General features: G+C 41.9%; 1 protein-coding gene and 1 long non-coding RNA gene across 2 annotated transcripts in view; one reads left to right on the top strand and one right to left on the bottom strand.

Moving 5' to 3' along the window:
* The window catches only part of RHOJ (ras homolog family member J), an 80674-nt gene extending 62706 nt beyond the window's left edge, over positions 1-17968 (bottom strand). Inside the window, exon 1 of the mRNA XM_002914165.4 lies at positions 17310-17968. Coding sequence (XP_002914211.2) covers positions 17310-17553 — 244 coding nt within the window. The 5' untranslated portion in view covers positions 17554-17968. The remainder of the gene's footprint in view (positions 1-17309) is intronic.
* The window catches only part of LOC109488732, a 45258-nt gene extending 25129 nt beyond the window's left edge, over positions 1-20129 (top strand). The window contains exons 2-3 of the long non-coding RNA XR_002141634.2: positions 19291-19398; positions 19959-20129. This is a non-coding gene — a long non-coding RNA (uncharacterized LOC109488732). The remainder of the gene's footprint in view (positions 1-19290; positions 19399-19958) is intronic.
* Positions 20130-20692: the final 563 nt, after the last annotated feature.

Raw genomic sequence — 20692 nt, 5'->3', positions numbered from 1 at the left:
CCAAGAATGACAATACAGACATTAGAGATAGGCATAATGCCAGAGTCTTTAGTAAAAAATTCCAATTCTGCCTTTTGAATTTCTATGTCTTTGGTCATCGAGCAACAGTGTGCATGAGGGGGAAGCAGTTAGGCAATCTTTTCTAACTCAGGCAACGCTTGGATGTTTTCTAAGAACTGCAGTTCTCACGTGACGTGCCTGCTCTGACTTAATGGAGAACTCCAGGCAGCCCCTGCCTTCCAACAGCACCTTCCCTGGGGAGGGAAATGGAGTTACCCAGTCAGGGAGTCCAGGGACCAGGCATTCCTGTGCTTGTCTTCATCCTTAGAATACAAGAAACTTCCGTTTCTGAGACTTGATGTTAAAATGAGGAAAGAGCACTTGGGACGTCTGGGTGTCTCCATCGGTTGGTCATCCAACTCTTGATTTCAACTCAGGTCATAATCTCAGGTTGTGAGATCAAGCCCTGCATTGGGATCTGTGCTAGGTGTGGGGTCTGCTTTAGGGTCTCTCTCTCCAGGGAGACGAACCGTGAGAGACTATGGACCACGGGAAACAAACTGAAGGTTTCAGTGGGGAGGGGGGTTGGGGGGAGGGGGAAACAGTGATGGGTATGGAGGAGGGGACATGTGGTGATGAGCACTGAGTGTTATATGTTACTAATGAATCATTGAACACCACGTCAAAAACTAATGGTACGGTGGCTAACTGAACATAAAAAAAAAAAAAAAAGATTCTCTCTCTCCCTCTCCTTCTGCCCCTTTCCCCTACCCCCTCTCAAAAAATGAGAAAAGAGCACAATTTGGGGAGTAACAGAGAGGAGAATCGCCCTCGGTACTGAGGAAAGGATCCTAGTGGGTCTTAGTGGAAAAAGTCCACAGAGTCTGGGGCTGAAAGAACCCTGTCCTTGAAGAATTATGGAGAAGAATTTTACTTAATTTTCTCCTTCCATAGATTGGATAGACATTGCTCAGGGGTAGACTTGCATTATTCCTTCCGAATCGCTGATTAATTCACCACGGCAGAGACGTGCAGTCCTTTCTGACTTCTTTTACATCACAGAATCATTTCCATAACTGAATTTCTATGATTCGCATATATACCATTAAAATATTTCTGAAGTATTTTTTTTCCCTAATAGAGGACAAAATTTAAATAGTATTAGCATGAAATTTGGCTGATCAGTAACTGCTTGTCAAGTTAATATACCACACGGCCTTTCTCCTAAAAGATGTACATTCCCTTTCATGTAGAATTCACCAGATGAAGGTACTGCAGAGGGGGAGGGAAACTCTTAATGTACATACCACAGAAAGTTTGGGATCCTTTAAGAAAGAAAGTAGGAGAACATGGAAAGACTAAATAAGAACAAAAACAATTTTTATGAGGCTCTTTCTTGAGTATGCCATGTATCTTTCAATGGCAGATTATTGATTTTAAGAACCATGAAAAGAAAAAAATGTGCATTAAATCCTCGGAAGTTTCCATTTTCAGATACTTTGTTTAAAGATTGTTGGTGTCCATTTACAAAGAAATAGAAAAATGGCAACAACTTTTAATGGACAAATAGATCATTCTGCGGGCTGATCTTTCTCACCCTCAAAATGCTTTACTTGGTGCTTTTTCTCTGGGCTCTGAGTTAATTGCAAGGTTTGTGGGAATAACCAGACATTGGCTGTAAAGCCAGAGCTAAGTGTCTCTGTCAGTCGAATAGAAATTCTTTTCCTCACTTCACAGGGAGCAGACTTCTAAACTGTTCATGAGGGGGTGAAAGATGGGGAGGCTGAGGCAGTGATGCAATCAGAAAGAAAATCTATGGGGGGCGTTTTCCTAGCTCCTTGTGACATTGAAGGCAAATAAAACATGTTTTCCCAAATGTTCTGTGGATGCTTTGAAAATTCTGTTAATCTATATTCCTGACCCCCTTCCTCTCCTTCCCTATCACTGTAAGCTCTAACTTGAAACTTTGGAACTCATTTGAGGACCCACGTATCAAACTAGGCATAATGTGAAGTAATTTCTTTTACTGCGTAAGTTACTATACTTAAGGTTAGTTGATGACGTAGTAGGGCTCAAAATAACTCATGATCTCTTGTACATACCCCAGAACTCTTATAGCTTAGAGCCTAAGATTCTCCTTGTATCCAGGAAAATCTGAGCTCTAGACTACCTTGGAATAAGATGTCTTTTGTGAGACTGACATTCAATCTGTGGTAATTTGTGAGGTTGCCAAATAGGATGTCTGGCTAAATCAACTTTTAATGTGTTAATGGGCAGAAAGTAAATGAAGCATAAAAGTCATTCAGGATGATTTGTAGTCTCCTGGGTACCAAATCCTAGTAAGACTAGCATATCCGTTACAATGATTGGGTATTCAGTATTATAAAACACAGCGATCTATGGTAACCACAGGGACCAAAATGTCTCCTAGAATACCAAAAATGTGTCACCCTACTGAGCCAAGATTAATTCTGGGATTTGAAGAAATGCCATGTTTTGAAAGCCTTAACATGATATTGGATTGTAGATAAATCCGGGAATCACTTAACAGAGACGTATTCAAATGCTGGGGGAGAAATGTAGCCCTCTTCTGTTGGGGACTTCAGTCCTTCACACTAGTCAGATTGACCTAACTTAACTTAAATAACAAGCGAAAAAGAAAACAAAAGACAAAAGTGCTTGAAAAGATTACTTAGTGTAGATATTTACATCCTGTTAATGACTGTACCTATTTTGACAAGATGTCCGATTATACGGAAACATTTCCAAAGCTACCGTGTGCCAGCTATGGAGTTGAAATGCAAGCTGTTCACGATTTACTGAAACTGAATTTGTGAGAAGCAACCCGTTAAAAATGGGGAAGTACAAGGTCAGATTTCTATGAAAGGAGCTGGAAAGATCTGGGTGTATTGTCTGAAGACAAGGAGGAAAATTTCCTCAGTCTTCAAACACATTAAGAGTCATCATTCCGAGGATGATAATAAGTTCTCTGTTTTTGCTGAGCTTGAGGGAGAGGAAATAGCTCAGATCTGGGGCCTCATGGATTCCGTTTATCTAAAATGAAGGACTTGATAAGAAGAATTAGTAAGAGGGTAAATGAATGGAATGAATAGAATAAAACCTCTATAGCAAAGTTTGTACCTAATATTGACACTTAAGATTTAACATTCATTCTCTCTTTTGAAACATTTGGTTAAAAACATGTCTACTATAGAAAATTCTTAAGGCTCTTATTTACCAGCTCAAACTATGGCAAATGTCATGTGAAATTCGTTTTAGTTGAGGGAAGAAACATTTAGGGCTCATAGTGCAAGCTTATCCAATATGAGCAGAAAGGAGTCTTGAGAGAGAGAGAGAGAGAAACCAGCTTCCTTCTCATATCTCTTTAACAAGTATAAAATGTCTCATTGTTAATGTATATGAACATGTTCACTGCATTTCTTGCAAATAGACCAGCTGAAAATTAGTACACTTTCTAGCTAATGAGTGCTTGTGTTTTATAAATATCATTCATAATTCCTAGGAGTTTTATACCTGTTATACATTAAAGAGATCATTGACTTACTCTCTTTCCTCATAATTAATCTCATTATCTGGAAGAAAAGTGACATGGCACATACTTTAAGGAATTAAGCTTTTCTTCTTGTCTCTATATATAACATCCAAAAAGCAGAGATAAAACACAACTCCTTTATATAATTAGGAAAACAACTTTTGCCTGGTTAAATCACTCAGAACTCACAAGTTTGAAATTTGACTGGAACAAAATGTTTTGGAATTTTTTTCCTAGAAAAATAAAATTGTTTTGCAAGTTCTAAACCAAACCAATACAATAGTTTGGAATGAATGTAAACATGATGCTTAGGATTTATTCTTTTAAGATGTGGGAGGATCAAATTTCAACATAGAAAACTATCCTGACGATTCATATAGAATGCTAACTTCAGTGTAAGTGCAGTGGTTAATACTGTGAGACTCTTGGATCTCGTTTGTTCATTCATTCATTCATTCATTCAGTAGACATTTCTGAGTGTATGTTGTATCATAGGCTCATCTCCAGGCATTGGGACATAAGAGAAAACAAGACAGAAAGAAGCTTGCCTTTATGAAGTGCACATTCTAGAGGGAAGCAAGAAGTGAACAATTAAGTAAACAAATAAGATGGTAATTACAGAGAAAATAAATAGGTCTTGAAAGGAAGCTTTATTTAATCCAAGTGGTCTGGCCTCACTGAGTAGATAACATTTGAGCTGATAGATTTGAATCCTTTCTGCCACTTCCAGCCTTGTGATGTTGGACAGGTGACTTCTGAGTTTCAGTTTCCTCATCCATGAAATGAAGATGCTTACTACCTAGAGAAATTGTGGGGCTCAGAAAAGTAAGCAAAAGTAACACATGGTTTGACACATATTAAATTCTTAGCTAAATAGTATTAGTGAATTATGATTATTATTTTTTTAAAGTAGGCTCCGTGCTAACCATGGAGCCCAACAAGGGGCTTGAACTTACCCCCTGAGATGAAGACCTGAGCTAAGATCAAGAGTCAGAGGCTTAACTGACTGAGCCACCCAGGCACCCTGCAAGTTATTATTTTTACTAATCAACTGTAGATATTCCTGCAAAAGGAACAGGCAGCAATTTTGTCCACTATGTTGCATTCTGCTCAGGCCACACAGAGCACTGTTTCTCCCCTGTTGGCCAGCGGAATCACATTCTGAGGCCTGATTTGCTAATTTGTATTAAAACAGCTGAAGAAACTCCAAAGGAAGCCTCGGCGCCCCTGGCAGGACTGTTTGTCAACTGGTTGACCGGGTAAGGGTGCCTGAGTCTCAGTTCTGAGATTTCTGCCTCCCCCAGAACTGACACACTATCTCTTTCAGGAACCAGACTCTAGCCCGAGGAGAAGGCTTTCTGGACGCTCAGTAACTGCATTTTTAAGAGGTTTTCCATTTTTGTTTTTCCCAAATGTAGGTCAAAGCGTGAAGAGCAGAAGGATTGGCCGAGGAGAAACAGATGTTTGTGTTCATTTCATAATCGTAGGGCTGGGTGGATGTGGGAAAACAGAGCATCCAAGACGTCCAGAGCTACACCAAAACCACCCCAAGGGTCCCCAGCTCCTTCCTGTTTTTTTAAGACTCCTTTGCTTCTTCCCCTGAGAGGAGGCGTTCTCTAATTTCCCTCAGCGAGCCCACGACAGTCTCCCAGTGAGGCCGATGATCGTTTTCCACACAGCAGGGTCCGTGAAGAGAGAGATTCACAGTTGTGGGACTTCGTTAGTCACAGCCGAGGCTTTTCTCCCAGCAGCTGGTGCTTGGGGCACCCCAGTTTGCTTAGTTAGCCCCCTTCCTGCTGTCTTACGATTCCTACTCATCTCTGTTCTGAGCTCCGAGGCTTCCCTGCCCTCCCCACCCCAGCTCTCCCCCAAAACTTTCTGAGTTTCAGCTTCGTGCCTTCTCCTTCTTCCAGGATCTCTCTACGCCCAGCCTGGTCACCAGATCTTTGACGAGAGCACGCTGGTCCTCATTTAGGAATTTGCTAGTTGTTTCTGAGAGGTTCTGAAAGCCTTTTCTGTTTGATACAACTTTCCTTGTCAGAAACTCCCAAGTCAAGAAATTATATATGTATATATTTATGGATATGTATTTTTAAGCTGCTTTTTACTGATTGATATTTTATCCTAGAACTGTCTCTCTTGGCTTGATTTATAGGCCCCTTATAGTATAAAGAAAGGTTTTCTGAACTTGCTAAATGACATTAGATGGAACTATATGACCTTATGATGTCCAAAACATGTTGAAGTGTAAAATGGCAGTTTCATGGGTTCCATCTACTAAGCAACGCTTGTTGAAATTTATATTTATCGCTCCTTCTCTCAGTGGGCTTGATATAGCAGACTAAGGCTATAGCACGGGCTAAAGAATCTGCATTTTCAACAAGCCTGTTTTTCTGATGAGCAGGCAAGTTTAGGAAATACAGGTATGTCATTTGTAGCGGAATAAACACCTCATTCAATATGACGTGTAGGGCAGTTTCTATCCTTTATGTGGGGCCATTGTATTTGGCCTAAGAAATTTCAACTTAGTGATTATGGTAAAGATTACTAAGAGTCTGTTAAAATCTGTTCGCCTTTTCTTCGAGCGTAAAGCTAGCCTCTGTCACAATCACGTGGGGCCCAGGGTCTAACTTCTCCATAATGAAGTGTGAACAGAAGGGATGCACACCCCTTGTGGATCTGGCCCACACCACCGTGCCTTGCCGTCGCTCCTCCCTACTCTTTTATCTTCCACCATCTCAACACAGGCACTACAGAGTCCCAGGTAACCGCAGAGTCACAAAATGGATAAAAGTCAATCCTTGCATAGCCACATGGAGCAGAAACATCTCATCAACATGAACACTTGCCCAGTCTGTTATCTGAGCAAGAAATAGAATTCTAATAGTTTGAATCAGTATATGCTCGAGTCTATCTGTTACAGCGTCCTAGTCTATTGAGTGTGGTGTCATTACAAGAACCTAAAAAAAACCCAAACTGTGCTGTTGGCTTAGCTGTTCAGTGGCAAGAAAACAGAACAGTCTGGAAAGATCAAGAAAAGACAGTCTCTTTCAATAAATGGTGCTGGGAAAATTGGACAGCTACATGCAAAAGAATGAAACTTGACCACTCTCTCACACCATACACAAAGATAAACTCCAAATGGATGAAAGACCTTGATATGAGACAGGAATCCATCAAAATCCTAGAGGAGAACATAGGCAACAACCTCTACGACATCGGCCAAAGCAACCTTTTTCATGACACATCTCCAAAGGCAAGAGAAACAAAAGATAAAATGAACTTGTGGGACTTCATCAAGATAAAAAGCTTCTGCACAGCCAAGGAAACAGTCAAAAAAACTAAGAGGCAGCCCACGGAATGGGAGAATATATTTGCAAAGGACACCACAGATAAAGGACTGGTATCCAAGATCTACAAAGAACTTCTCAAACTCAATACACGAGAAACAAATAAACAAATCATAAAATGGGCAGAAGATATGAACAGACACTTTTCCAATGAAGACATACAAATGGCTAACAGACACATGAAAAAATGTTCAAAATCATTAGCCATCAGGGAAATTCAAATCAAAACCACACTGAGATACCACCTTACGCCAGTTAGAATGGCAAAGATAGACAAGGCAAGAAACAACAATTGTTGGAGAGGATGTGGAGAAAGGGGATCCCTCCTACATTGTTGGTGGGAATGCAAGTTGGTACAGCCACTCTGGAAAACAGTGTGGAGGTCCCTTAAAAAGTTAAAAATTGAACTACCCTATGACCCAGCCATTGCACTACTGGGTGTTTACCCCAAAGATACAGACGTAGTAAAGAGAAGGGCCATATGCACCCCAATGTTCATAGCTGCATTGTCCACAATAGCCAAATCATGGAAGGAGCCGAGATGCCCTTCAACAGATGACTGGATTAAGAAGCTGTGGTCCATATATACAATGGAATATTACTCAGCTATCAGAAAGAACGAATTCTCAACATTTGCTGCAACATGGACGGCACTGGAGGAGATAATGCTAAGTGAAATAAGTCAAGCAGAGAAAGACAATTATCATATGATTTCTCTCATCTATGGAACATAAGAACTAGGATGATCGGTAGGGGAAGAAAGGGATAAAGAAAGGGGGGGTAATCAGAAGGGGGAATGAAGCATGAGAGACTATGGACTCTGGGAAACAAACTGAGGGCTTCAGAGGGGAGGGGGTGGGGGAATGGGATAGGCTGGTGTTGGGTAGTAAGGAGGGCACGTATTGCATGGTGTACTGGGTGTTATACACAACTAATGAATCATCGAACTTTACATCAGAAACCAGGGATGTACTGTATGTTGACTTACATAATATAATAAAAAAACATTAAAAAAAAAAGATCTATGCTGTCCTGTGGCAAGACTGTAGTTTTGCAAAACTATTGTCTGTGAAACCTGCAAGGTAAACTGAGTTCCTATAGAGTCTATAGCACTCAAAGGAAAGATTGGGGAAAACCGGAATGTTATTGTATGTTAACTGTCACATATTGTATTTAGCAAGGTGTTCTAAGAAAGAAAAGAGCTGAATTGGTTGTTTTTTTAATCAGAGATTGCTAGAACACAGGTAAAATTGATTATTTTTGGATTCCACAAATAGAAGATACAATTAAAAAAGGATTTGAGCCACAAATGTCCATTTCTCTGTTTAAGCAGGAGAATCAGCTTTGTTTCAAAGATAAGATCCCTTGCATCTAAGCTTACTGCTTTGTACAGACTTTTGGTAGCTATTGTTAATTTGAGAGAAAAAAAAAAAGACATTGGCTGCAGGATGCAGACAAAGCATGTTTAAGAAGTGTGTCTAAGAAAGACATACTTTGGTCTTGGATGTGGTTACTGGTCCATGGAATTTACCAGAAACCTTGTAAGATTTTGAGACTTGTGTTTCCAAAGAAACGCCGAACTTGGACTGAATATGCTTATAGCTGTAAAACATCACTGAGCCCCCCAAATTGTACAAACAAGAAGCAGGCTGTGAAAGTGTTGTAGTCCCTGAGAAAAACGTGCTTCCCAAGGCCTAATTGAGATGTGTGTCATGGAGGACAATGGATGAAGAAGAAGCTCCTAGACCTGAGCCAGGAAAAGTCAAGACTAATGGAGGTGAAGTCAAGACTAAAGGAAGCCTGAATTCCTCCTCCCAGAGAATAGCATCAGGGTCAATTCAAGAAACTTCTTCCATTGACAGCACAGAGGGTCTTCCCAATGTTTGCTGTCAGGATTCTGTTAATTGCTATGTGTCTCCCATTCTTTCCTTTTCTGACAGGGTTTTGAATATTTTGGCTATTCTATCCCTGTTCTACCATTGTTTAAGGAGTGTATAAATGGGGCAGATGATCAATCTCCTATTGGACCACAAGGAGCCATGTCTCCATCAGATGGAAACACCTGTGTATCACCTGCAAACACCAGACTCTGATTTGTTGTGGTGACAGAATGGGACTCTGGGAGGTCCCTCTGTGGGAAAGGGCAAGTTGGTTTTACATGGGGGAAAAAGTGTGAAAGGATATTTAGTAGCTGAAGAGTCTGATACAAGCAGAGATGCCTGGTCTCCACTGAAATCTATTCTTCCCTCTCTTGGGCATGTAGGTGGGCTTCCTATCCCAGGCTCTCTTAAACTGAGGTGTGGCCTTGGGACTCATTTACAAGTCCTCTGGAGTGTGACTGGAAATAATGTCTGTCACTTCCAGGCTTGGCCCATAAAACTTTCCATTTGAGTTTGTCCATGTTCTTTCTCATTAGGCTGGTTGGATGCAGATAACTATGAGATCCCAGAGGATGGCAAGGTCACAAAATGGAAAGAGCCCAGTGTCTAAATGACTAAATGGAGGGAAGCGGCCCCACTGACTTGAATACTTGCCCAGGACCATAACATCAGCAAGGAACACCCTGCCAGGGTGTTGATCCCTTACATGTTTGGGTTAGGTTAGCATACCCTAACTAACAGTGGCTTTTTGATTAATGTTAATAGATAAAACTCTACACTCCTTATGTTATTTGTTTACTGCTTCATGGCCTCCATTTACTCCTTTACAAGTCATTTAACCTTGGGCATATTGGTTAATATTTTTGCGCCTTGATTTCCTCATCAGTGAAACTGGGAAAAGAATACACCTCATAAGATCATTGTGAAGAGGCTGTGAATTGATGTATGAAAATATCGCAGATATGCCTGAATCATAGCCAAGACTCTGGAAGCGTACAGTGACTGTTATTGCTGTTAATACATGTACTAGTAACACGCAAGTTTCAGAATTAACACTACCACACCGCTTGTTGGAACACACATGGCTGTAATGAGACTCATGCTAACACCGGAAATGAAGAGCACCGGAAATAAAATCTGTACTTCACAACCAAGACAAAACAGGTGGATACACATGAATCAGGTCCTTTTGTTTCATGAAAATTGGGCACATTCAAGAAGTCGGTGGACTTTAGAACTTTCAGGAACAATGCCAGGACACTCTCTGACTCACAGTTGGTCTCTATTGAATTCATGATGGAATTTATCCTGACTCTGTTACACCTGGAAAATGAACTGTTTGGATTCTGTTGACTATCCCAGCAGGTGGCATGGATTTTTGTATGTGGGAAGGTGAATTTTCAGCATCATATCAGCACATGCGTCCGTACACAGGGGGTAGGGCCTCGATCATAGGCCCTTGCAATCCTGTGCTCTGGATGGATGAGGGAGAGCATTTCTCTTGAGTTTTCTTACCCATCCTCTCCTGGGAGTTCTGAGTTTGTTGTCCGTCTTCATGCTGCCTTTGTAAAACAGGCAAACTGTACCCAAAACATAAATGTCCATGTGCTGGGCCGTCCCTGAGCCAAATTTGCTACTTGTCTCACACTAAGAGGGAAAAATGGCAGATTTTGAAAAAAGCTATTTCAGAAATAAAATACTGTTTCCGTGAAGCCCAACCTCCATGGGCAGGTTGGTAGTAAAATTTAAGAAGGATGTCTTAGGCTGGACGTGAAGGGAGTCAGGCCACGTGGGACTAAGTGTCTTGGTCACAGGGAGCCTGTCCACTGAAGCCTGAACTGGTCTCGCTCCTTGGTTTCTTGCCAGCTAAAACTGGAATGCAGGATGGCTGGGAACTGCAGATGCTCTTTCCAATCCTGGGAGCATGGTTGTTTTTGGGTCACAGATACTTAATTTTCTTTATCCCTCTGCTATTCTCCTTTCTTACTCCCAAGAGCTACAGCTCACAATTTACCATCTCCGCAGTTTGCTTTGGCTTTCGGAGTATAATTTGCACCCTTGAAGCCTCTGAGTGCACTTGCTTTCAGAAGCATCACAGGGTGGAAGGAGCTGTCCGTGTAATTCCCACCACTGCACCTTTGGTGTGGCCTCCAAGGGTCCAGAAAAAGCATCAGCCACACATTACGCCCCCTCGAAAGGAGATATTGGGGGGTGGGATACCTACAAGATTTTATGTTTTTGAGCATCATTGCATTTAGATGGAACAGAGTGAGCGAATCCACGGGTCCATTCTTGTCTCCTCTTACACAAACTTCTTTTATATTTTCGTCTAAGGTTAAAATCTGGTGAATTAGTTCATAGTCCCATGAGAGTTGTTTCAGGTTTCCTTTTGGCTTACAGAAAATGAACTCATCCATTCTCTAGAGACTCTCAGGTGTCTTCAGAAAGAGCAAAAGAGAAACTCCTGAGTAAATATTCCCGAATGGGTAGAACTATGTCACAAGTCTGTATAGGCCTGGGGTTTGGTTTTATTCACTTTCTATTATTTTGTGTTCCTCCCCCACCTCCCGCTCCCTGGTGGATTGGAGAGTTTCCCCTCCTGCTCTGGCCATCAAGGTTGTGATTGAGTCTGCCTTGCATGGATCACCATTTAATTAGGTGAAAAAGTTAGACTTGACTTTCAGCTCTCTGTGAAAATGACTTCCTTTTACATCTCACTCAGCTGATAGAGCAACTAGATTCCCACCCCCCCCCCCATGAATCATGTGAATTTCCTGCATAGGCAGCTGGATTTGCAAATAGTGACTTCAAAAATGAGTTTTGAAGCACAGGCCTTTTTTAAACAAATTCTAGGAGGGGTGGGTGATAGAAGAAAGAACCATAGACAAAATAGTTCTAAGACAGAGGCTGATGGAGATGGTGAAAGATGTACACCTGCACAGGCTCCAACGTGAACAGGAGTATTTGACACACCCATGTACGTGAACGTACAAACCATGAATAGAGTCTAACTTGACACACAATCTCACAAAACACAAAATGGAAGTGCTATCCTTATGTCTTATGTTATGTGAAACATCACTTGATAATATTTCATCACAAAACTCGAGGTTCAAGATAAGATAAAGATAGAAGAAGAAATGTGACTGTTTCATGGTAGGCTGTAAAAGCTCTAAAGGTTCTTAGGACATCTGGAGTCGTCCTAGAAGGGAGGAGGAAGCAGGGCCCAGAGATGTTTCTCAGGTTCACTTGTTGAAAGCATGAGTGGCCCGATCTATTTTCATCCCGCTGCCCCTAATTTTTAGTCCTAACCCTTGGTGGAACTTGGGGTCACTCTGAAACATGCTCTGTATATAAGAACTGTAAGTCTTTGAGGGGGGGGCCTATCAAAATTCAGGTAGGCTTTTGAATTTAAGCATATGGAGCAATTTGCAGCTCATCTGTTTCCAAATGAAATTTATGCATTGCAGTTACATCATTCAACAGATGTGACATTGGACGCTTGGGTCAAGAAAACTCAATGCTGTGTTACCATTCCAGTAGAGATAAAATGATACTTGCGAACAAAATAGTTCAAAAATAGAATAAATTTCTAAACACATTCATTCCGAAAGATCGGACCAGCAGTTTGTTCATTTATTCAGCAGTTTCAATGGACCAGAAATTCCATAAACACTGGAGGACAAAGATGATTAAGACATACCAATTCATTTATTCCATGACTATCTGTTGAGAATCTACTGTATGTTGGGGTCTTTTTTAAAAGCTGGAGATAGAGCAGTGAACAAGACAAAGTCCTTGTCCTCATGGAGTTCATATTCAAGTGTGGGATAAAAATGGTAAGCAAATAAATACAAGTATAATGCCAGTAGTGTGAAATGTTATAGGTATGTAGCAGGGTAAGTGGTTAAAGAGTGACTCTGTGTGTGTGTGTGAGTGTGTTTCTGTCAGTGGATGCGTTAAATCAGGTGGTCAATTGAAGCTGAAGAGGATAGAGGATCTGGGGGAATAGTGTCAGGCTGGGGGAAGGGCAAGTGTGAAGTCTTCAAGGAAAGTGGGATATCGGTGTGTTTGAGGCATACCAAGATGGTAGGTATGGCTAGAGCAGAAATACTGTAGAGGAGAGTTAGGAGATGGGGGTGGAGAGATGACAGGGACCAAGTCATGGCGTGCCTTGTAGACCATAATGAATGATGGGGTCTGAGTGTAAAGGGTTTGGAGGATTTGGGCTGTGAATAGCCCCCCTGCCAGCTGTGTGGAGAACTGACTAGAGCGGGGCAAGCTTGGAAGCAGGGAACTGAGACTTGATTACAGTAGTTTAGATGAGACATGACAGTGACTTGGACAACAGCAAAGCAATGTAGGTGGTGAGAAATGATGAGGTATTTTGAATGTTGCACTGATCAGTGGTAGGAAGGAATAATAATGAATGGTTTGAATGGAGAGGGTGGGGGGTAGTGTCATAGGAAGAAAGGAGTTAAGAATAATACTGAAGTTTTTGTTCTAAGCAACTGGATGCAAGACAGGGGTCATGTACTTGCATGGGGAAGTCCAAGGGAGGACTAGATTGGGGGAGTTAAAGAATTTTGTTTTAACAGGTTAAATTGGAGATGCCTATTAGATATTCAGAGGGACAGTTGGATATATGAGCCTGGGTCTCAGGGGAATATAGTGGGAACAGAGATATAAATGTGGGAGCCATGGTATATAAATAATAATTAAATCCATGAGACTAAACACAACCAACTTGGATATGATTGTAAAGGGAACCGAGGGACTGAACACTGAGTTTTGTGACATATACTGGTTGGGAAGAGAAAGAGTAGGCAACAGAGGAGATGCAGAGAGATTTCCCAGTAAAGGGAATAAAAGCCAGGAGAAATTGTTATCCCAGAAACCAGGCAAAGAAACAGTAATAAGCCATAAAAAAAGCCCCAAGCCATCCAGTAAGATGAGTGCTGAAACCTGACCATGGGATTTGGCAAGACACAACCTTCTCCCTCAGGAGCTCGGAGAATAGTGGGAGTTGGAAAAACAAGAAAACAGATAAATTGCTCTACGTGGTAGAAGCCATCTTCTAGAAATATAAAGAAATTTCTGGAGATGGGTTGAAGATGGAGCAAAGAACTCTCCTTTTGGAGTCAAGGGGATTTGGAGGAGAAGGATGCCTAGAGGAAAGATGCCTGCAGGAGATGTACTTTTGGGCAGAGGGAAAAGAACTAAGATTCATAAAATTTAAATATTTTTTCTAGCTGCTTGTTAATTTTTTTTTACAATCACTCATTCAAGACTGCTATTTCCCTTCCCAATTTAATATCCCACTACTATTACCCCATGCATATTTTGTCAATTATCAATACACATAATTACTATATTATAAGGACATTACATACATTTCATCACATCCTACTCCATTTGGAGGATACTTTAAGGATTGTATTTTTCTTTGTTGTAGTCTTTATCTTTTAATTTTAGAGTGGGGGAGGGACAGAGGGAATGGGAGAGAGAGAGAATATCAAATAGGGTCCATGCCCACCGTGGAGCCCAGTGCAGGGCTCGATCTCACAACCCTAAGATCATGACCTGAGCTGAAATCAAGAGTTGGTTGCTTGACTGACTGAGCCAATCAGATGCCTCTGTAGTCTTTATCTTTTAATAACATTTTAATTTCCTTTCATAACTGTGAGCAAGTGTAGAGAACTTAGTCTTAACAATAATAGCTGCTATGTACCTAACACTTGTCATGTGTGAGGCACTGTTCTAAGAACTTCACATGTATTTATTTATTTTGTTCTCACAAACACTCCTAATACTTCTATTGTCCTTTTTGTGTGTGTGTGTGTGATAACTGAGGGACAGAAAGGTTAAGTAACTTGCTCAAGGCCACACAGCAATGTCAGTGCCAGTATTAGATCTAAGCTCTGGCTTAAAAGCCCACCATCTTGAGCAGTATGCTTAAGTATGCTTCTATCCTTTTTATTGCTATAGCTCTGCTTTCCTGGGATGGGCAGCTGTTAGGGAAAAATCTCCAAGGGGTAGTCTCTCTTAGACTTAAGCTGCAATTTTCTAAAGACTCAGGATTTCAGTTGCTGCTTGTGATTTCAGAATGCGCCAGTAGGACCCAGACACTGGATACCAGATACTCGTCCACAAGGGGAAGAGAGCATTAGTGCTTTTACATTGCCTGCAGGTTTTCATGGAACTGTGTCAGGATTTACATTCAATCAGCTCAAAAATGGGGAGGGCTGTGGTAAAAGGAGCTTGTCTTTGTGATGGAGAAGATCTCTTTGCAAATGGAAAAGTTCATGTCATTCTGATCTTCGAAGTATGAGGCTCCTGTCTTCATTTCCTTTTGTAATGTAACTGAAAGCATAATGATGACTGTGTACTCAAAAAGGTACGGGGTGTAAATCAAAGCAATGGTGATTGGGAATGCCTACTATGGGCAAAGCATGGCCTTGGGGAAAGTGGCTGTGATTTCCTGAGAGGTAAAATCATAGAGTGGCCAAAATCCTTAAGGTGCTTTGATGCTCAAATAACAGTAAGTATATACACAATTGAAATATAACATAATTTCATCCTAGTGGACTCTAATGGTAGTTCAGCCTTTGTTTGATTGCTAAGGTATTTTTTATAGGCTGACTTGATCCCTAAAGATGGTATTATCCTCTTTCTTTCTTATACTAGACGGATAATTGGTTCAACCAATAGATGGGGATCGGGATACATCACTTTCAAAAGCACTTGAGGCTTCTTCCTTTAGTAAATTTGAGGGCCCACCTTTGATCTAAAAGTTTTTGAAATTAGGTATCAGCCAGTTTTCCTTTCCTGGCAGAAAGAGGGTGTGGAATAAATAATCTTTGCTAAGATGTTTCCATGTCAAGTATTTTAGTAATTTACTTAAATCCCGGACCTCTTAATCTTAGTAGTTTTTCTCCACCCCTCAGAGTGAAAGTCTGTTTTCCTTATTCTGTTCTCATTAAAACATTCTTTTCTGAGCACAGTCATTTTATTTTCAGAAAAGCTTACGGGAGCCAGACTTAAAATTTGCTCTTAATTTTTACAAATATTAAAAAAGCCTTCTGGGAAGTGGATACTATTTTCACTGTGGTCCTGTGGTACTCTCCCAATCTGCTATGTAATACTGTCGTAAATCATGTAACTGCAGGAGACGGAGGGGACTTGGGTGATTGTTTAGCTCTGGAAAAGAAGCTACTTCCTAACAGAGAGAGGATTTCAAATGGCCACATAGCAAAGCGAACATTCACACAGGTTTCCTGTGGGCCACTTCCCCTTTGCTGAACCTGACCCAAAGCCAAGGTGAAGGAAGGGAAAATTTTCTCTTGTGAAATCTCAAATCTCTGATAACTCACTCAGCTGATTACTCTGTTGAAAAAAGTTATAAAATTAGGCAACTATAAGCTTGAAGAATTTCATGAACTTTTTTTGAGGAACAATAAAATTTGTTTTGGAGATTAAGAGAAAAAGTAAAAATGAAAATGGAAAAATTGATGGGGCGCCTGGGTGGCTCAGTTGGTTACGCAGCTGCCTTCTGCTCAAGTCATGGTCTCAGGGTCTTGGGATCGAGCCCCGCATCAGCTCCCTGCTCAGTGGGGAGACTGCTTCTCCCTCTGCCCCCTCTCTGCTCGTGCTCTCCTTCCCTCACTCTCTCTCTCAAATAAATAAATAAAATCTTTAAAAAAATGGAAAAATTGAGATAAGCTATCACTGACAACTACACTCACAAACTTTAGAACACTCAGAAAACAAAAGTAACTAAAAGGGTTAAGTTTTGATTACTGTATTTTAACTGTCATGCCTTAAAATAGTTTATGTCCAATTTAATCCTTTCTGGACATATTTAAAAATGATTCAAATTTTATTTTTATCTTTATTTTTACCTTAAAAACTTATTAATTAAAAATATTTCTTTTAATTCAAGATAGGGACTGCCTAATAGATACTTAAAACCTTTTAGTACTCCCTCCTCCCATCTAGAGCCCCAGGAAAATAAAAGTACAATAGTACAGCCACTGATTGTTATAAAAAAAAATGAGTGTTCTAATGTTTGTTAATCTTACCGTTTCATTTATGAACGGCATGAGGTAAATATATGAAAAGTGGCAAAAATACTTCTTTCACTAGTTGTGTGGTTAGTGGTGATTTTTTTTTTTTTAAGGTTGTGTTGCAGTTACACTACATTTTAGAACGTTCCCATGAAAAGTTATGAATCTTCCCGAGAATGTTAGTGAAATCTCTGGCCCCGAAGCCTGGAGGGCCGTTCAGGGTATTTCCTCAGTGTTAGTCATTTGATTTAAGGGGGGAAAGTGTTAGGATACCAATCGACGGACGAACTGTCCTGAGTGCCAGCAGAGACCTTGGCTGTGCGAGTTGCTCCGGGGCTGCTGCCAGGCCCGCACCCGGCACCGACTGCCCCGAGAACGAAAGCAGGCCCCTCCGAAGTCGGGGTGTGGCCGCCCGCGCCTGCCCCCCGTGCGCAGGGACGGCTTCTCCACCTTTGCTTACCTGCATAGTGGTCAAACACGGTGGGCACGTACTCCTCCGGGAAGGCGTCGTTGGCGTAGCTCATCAGCAGGCAGGTCTTGCCCACGGCGCCGTCCCCCACCACCACACACTTCAGCATCTTCTTCTCCTCGGTGCCCCCGCAGCCGCAGCTGCTGTCACCTCCCTCCGTGCAGCTCATCCCCGCGGCTCCAGCTGCGGGCACCGCGCAGCTGCTGTGGCTTCTCCGGCTTCTCCCAAAGCCCATGGAGCGCGGGAAGCGAGCGAGCGGCAGGCTGGAGATCACTCTGCCTTACTCAGGGGGCCTGGGATCGCACGGACCTGTCCGAGGCAGCAGGCACGTGCCCTCGTGCTTACCATGCTGGCCAGGAGAGGTAGCCCACATCTGGGAGAATGATTAAAAGCATCTGTCCCTTTTCCCTCCAGTTTGAGTTAAGAAACTCTCAATTTTCTCTGAATTCTAGGGGCTTCCTGGCAGTCTAGAAATTTCAACAGCCCGAGGGTGTCCGCTGTGCTCTTCCCCTCTCCAGCCCAGCTGAAGACTCGGTGGAATTCTGCTAAATCTTCCCCTTTTTCCACTTCACATCTAACATGGAGGGAAGCTGGGCTTTTTAATGGAGTTTTCCCCTTACTTCCTCCAGCTTGCGAGTATCAGGAAATCATGGGTTTCCTGCTCATTCCATATTAGGATCAGTGGGCTGGGGAAGGCTGCAACAATGGGAGCTCTGTGTGTGTGTGTTTGTACTTGTGGGGAACGCTGCCAGGGCATGGAGTGGGAAAACACTAGGGGTCCCACTGCAGACTCAAGCTGTCAGACTTCCTGTTTCATCTGCCGCTGGGGAGGCTGTTTGCCTGGGGCTGGCTGGGAAGAAGCTGACGACAGGATGGAAACTGGGGAGTGCTGTCTGCCACAGAAACAGAGGGAATGGTTTAAGTGAGCGGAGAGAGCCACACCAGCCGTTGTAGGATAACATATGACATCATCCCTCACTGAGTCACCAGTGAAAAGCTCTGCAAAGTAAAAATGGACAGCTCTTCACATACTTAAATGAGAAACCTTAGGCAATTCATCCAGGCGGTAGAGAAGAAAACCTTCCAGAATGACACTGTTTCGAAGGGGAACATTCTTACAGATCAGGCTTATGAGCTGCCACATCGGAGCATGAGGCTCAGACGTGTATTCCAGACACAAACGTCTTTATGGCTGTAGCACATAAGAAATCAACCAGACGTGGAACGCTTGCGTCTTCTTATTAGTGAACAAGCACACATGCGCTTGGCTCACAGTCTTGGAAGTGAGAGTATGTGGGACGGCTTTATTGGTTTGCTGAAGGTCCCCAAATGTTGCTTTTGCTTGGCGTTCCCTTTGTGATTTACTCCTATCCCCTTGGGCCAGCCTGGTGCTCTGCCATTACAAAGGAGCCATTGGCAGCTAATTTATTTGTCTCTTGGGTTGCTCAAAATAAAGCTCCTTTGAAGCCCTGTGTTTGATTAATGTACTTGGTCTTAGAGAAGAAGTGGAACTCTGCAAATGATTTTGACACATGGATCAAGTACTTTTTTTGATGGGGGAGTCTCAGTTAATTTGAGGTTCGTGAGCACTTATTTTCAAGCATAGATTACACAATCGATTTGAGAAAGGTTTTTTTGTGTGTGGAGGACATGGGAGAGAAGTCTGTTTCAATAGCTGGCTAACAATAATCTAGGTAATATAATAATATACAATAATATAGAACTTTACTATTATACTATGTATATGTAAAATGATACATACACATATATACGCTACAGTGTAACAGAGCCGCAAATTTCTTCTGGTTTAGATTATAGTGACATTCGCCGTAGTGCTTAGTATCCCGATATTTTTTTCCTAGGCTGTGCTGCCCTAACAAACAGCTCCCAAAGCTCAATTATTGAAAGCTAACGGGTGTATTTCTTGCTCGCATTGTTACCCATTTTGCATATTTCTGTCACCCTCATTCAGGGATCTAGAATGGTGGAGCAGCCACATTGAGAACACGGATGATCACTGTGGAAGAGGAAGAAATTCACGTGGTCACATGGCATTGGCACCTAAAGCTTCCTTCTCAAGGTGATATTTCTGGATGCATTTATTGGCCAAAGCAAGTCACATACACATGCTAGTTTCAACAGGGGCAGAAGTATCATCCTACCATGTGTCAGGAAAGAGGGGACCAAATATGGATGAACAGCCTGAACAGTTTAGAGAAGTTCAGATCACACAGATAGTTTAGTCAGTTGAGATTACGGTAGCTGTACGCAAGTTGAATTCTTTTTTTTTTTTTTTTTTAAAGATTTTATTCATTTATTTGACAGAGATAGAGACAGCCAGCGAGAGAGGGAACACAAGCAGGGGGAGTGGGAGAGGAAGAAGCAGGCTCATAGCAGAGGAGCCTGATGTGGGGCTCGATCCCATAACGCCGGGATCACGCCCTGAGCCGAAGGCAGACGCTTAACCGCTGTGCCACCCAGGCGCCCCTGAATTCTTTTTGATTTGTGTCATTCGGGAGCATTCGAAGTCACCAGTGACTATATGTGATTTACATAATTTTATTTTCATTTAGTCTACTTGAAACATCAGGAATATGTGATAATAAAATTGCAACTTGAAAACTTATGTTTTTCTTCTAGAAAAAACCCTCACATGTGGAGGTGGCAGCCGAGCAAATCTGTGCAGGTAGAGTGGTTGACAGTGTCAGGAACCCCAAAGTGAAGATGAACGAGACCACGTTGAGCACAATGGGATGATATGTGTTTGGCAGAACTTTGAGGGGGTTCTGACTTTGACCTCGTCCCTGAGATCAGGCAGTAAGTATGGCATGGAGTAAATACCCCCTTCAAATACGGAGTTGTGGAGCAATGGCTGCATTCTTACACTACAAATATACTTGAGCCCTCTGAACTCAGCCTGAGGAAAAACTGAGAAATTGGATTGGGTGAAATTTAGCTATACCTGTGTCTATCCTAAATCTTGTGTCATCACACACAGATATTTAAGTCCATGCCAATTGATATGTGACTACAGATTAGGACTTCGAAGAAGAGACTGGAAGCATCCAGGTGTGGTCCTTGACCTCTAACTCAGGGGACTGGTACATCTGACAGATTGGATTGTATGCAAAGATGGGTCGTGGCTGTTGAGAATGTAAGCTGTATTTCTCAAAATTAACTTGTTTCATCACTGTTTACTGCCCCCCACCCCGACAGAATATTTACAAGAAAAAAAGTTTGAGACATCCTGTGGAAAATGGCAAAAAATTAAAATTATAATATGCCGGTTATATGGATCACATTGTCCATGTGAGAATAAATCTTTTTAAATATTAAAAGAGGGCTTGAGCCAGAGTAGCAGAATTTAAAGAAGG

This window comes from Ailuropoda melanoleuca, chromosome 14 (genome assembly GCF_002007445.2).
Source record: "Ailuropoda melanoleuca isolate Jingjing chromosome 14, ASM200744v2, whole genome shotgun sequence".
In the NCBI taxonomy this organism is placed as follows: domain Eukaryota; kingdom Metazoa; phylum Chordata; class Mammalia; order Carnivora; family Ursidae; genus Ailuropoda; species Ailuropoda melanoleuca.
This window is presented reverse-complemented; position numbering and strand designations above follow the sequence as displayed.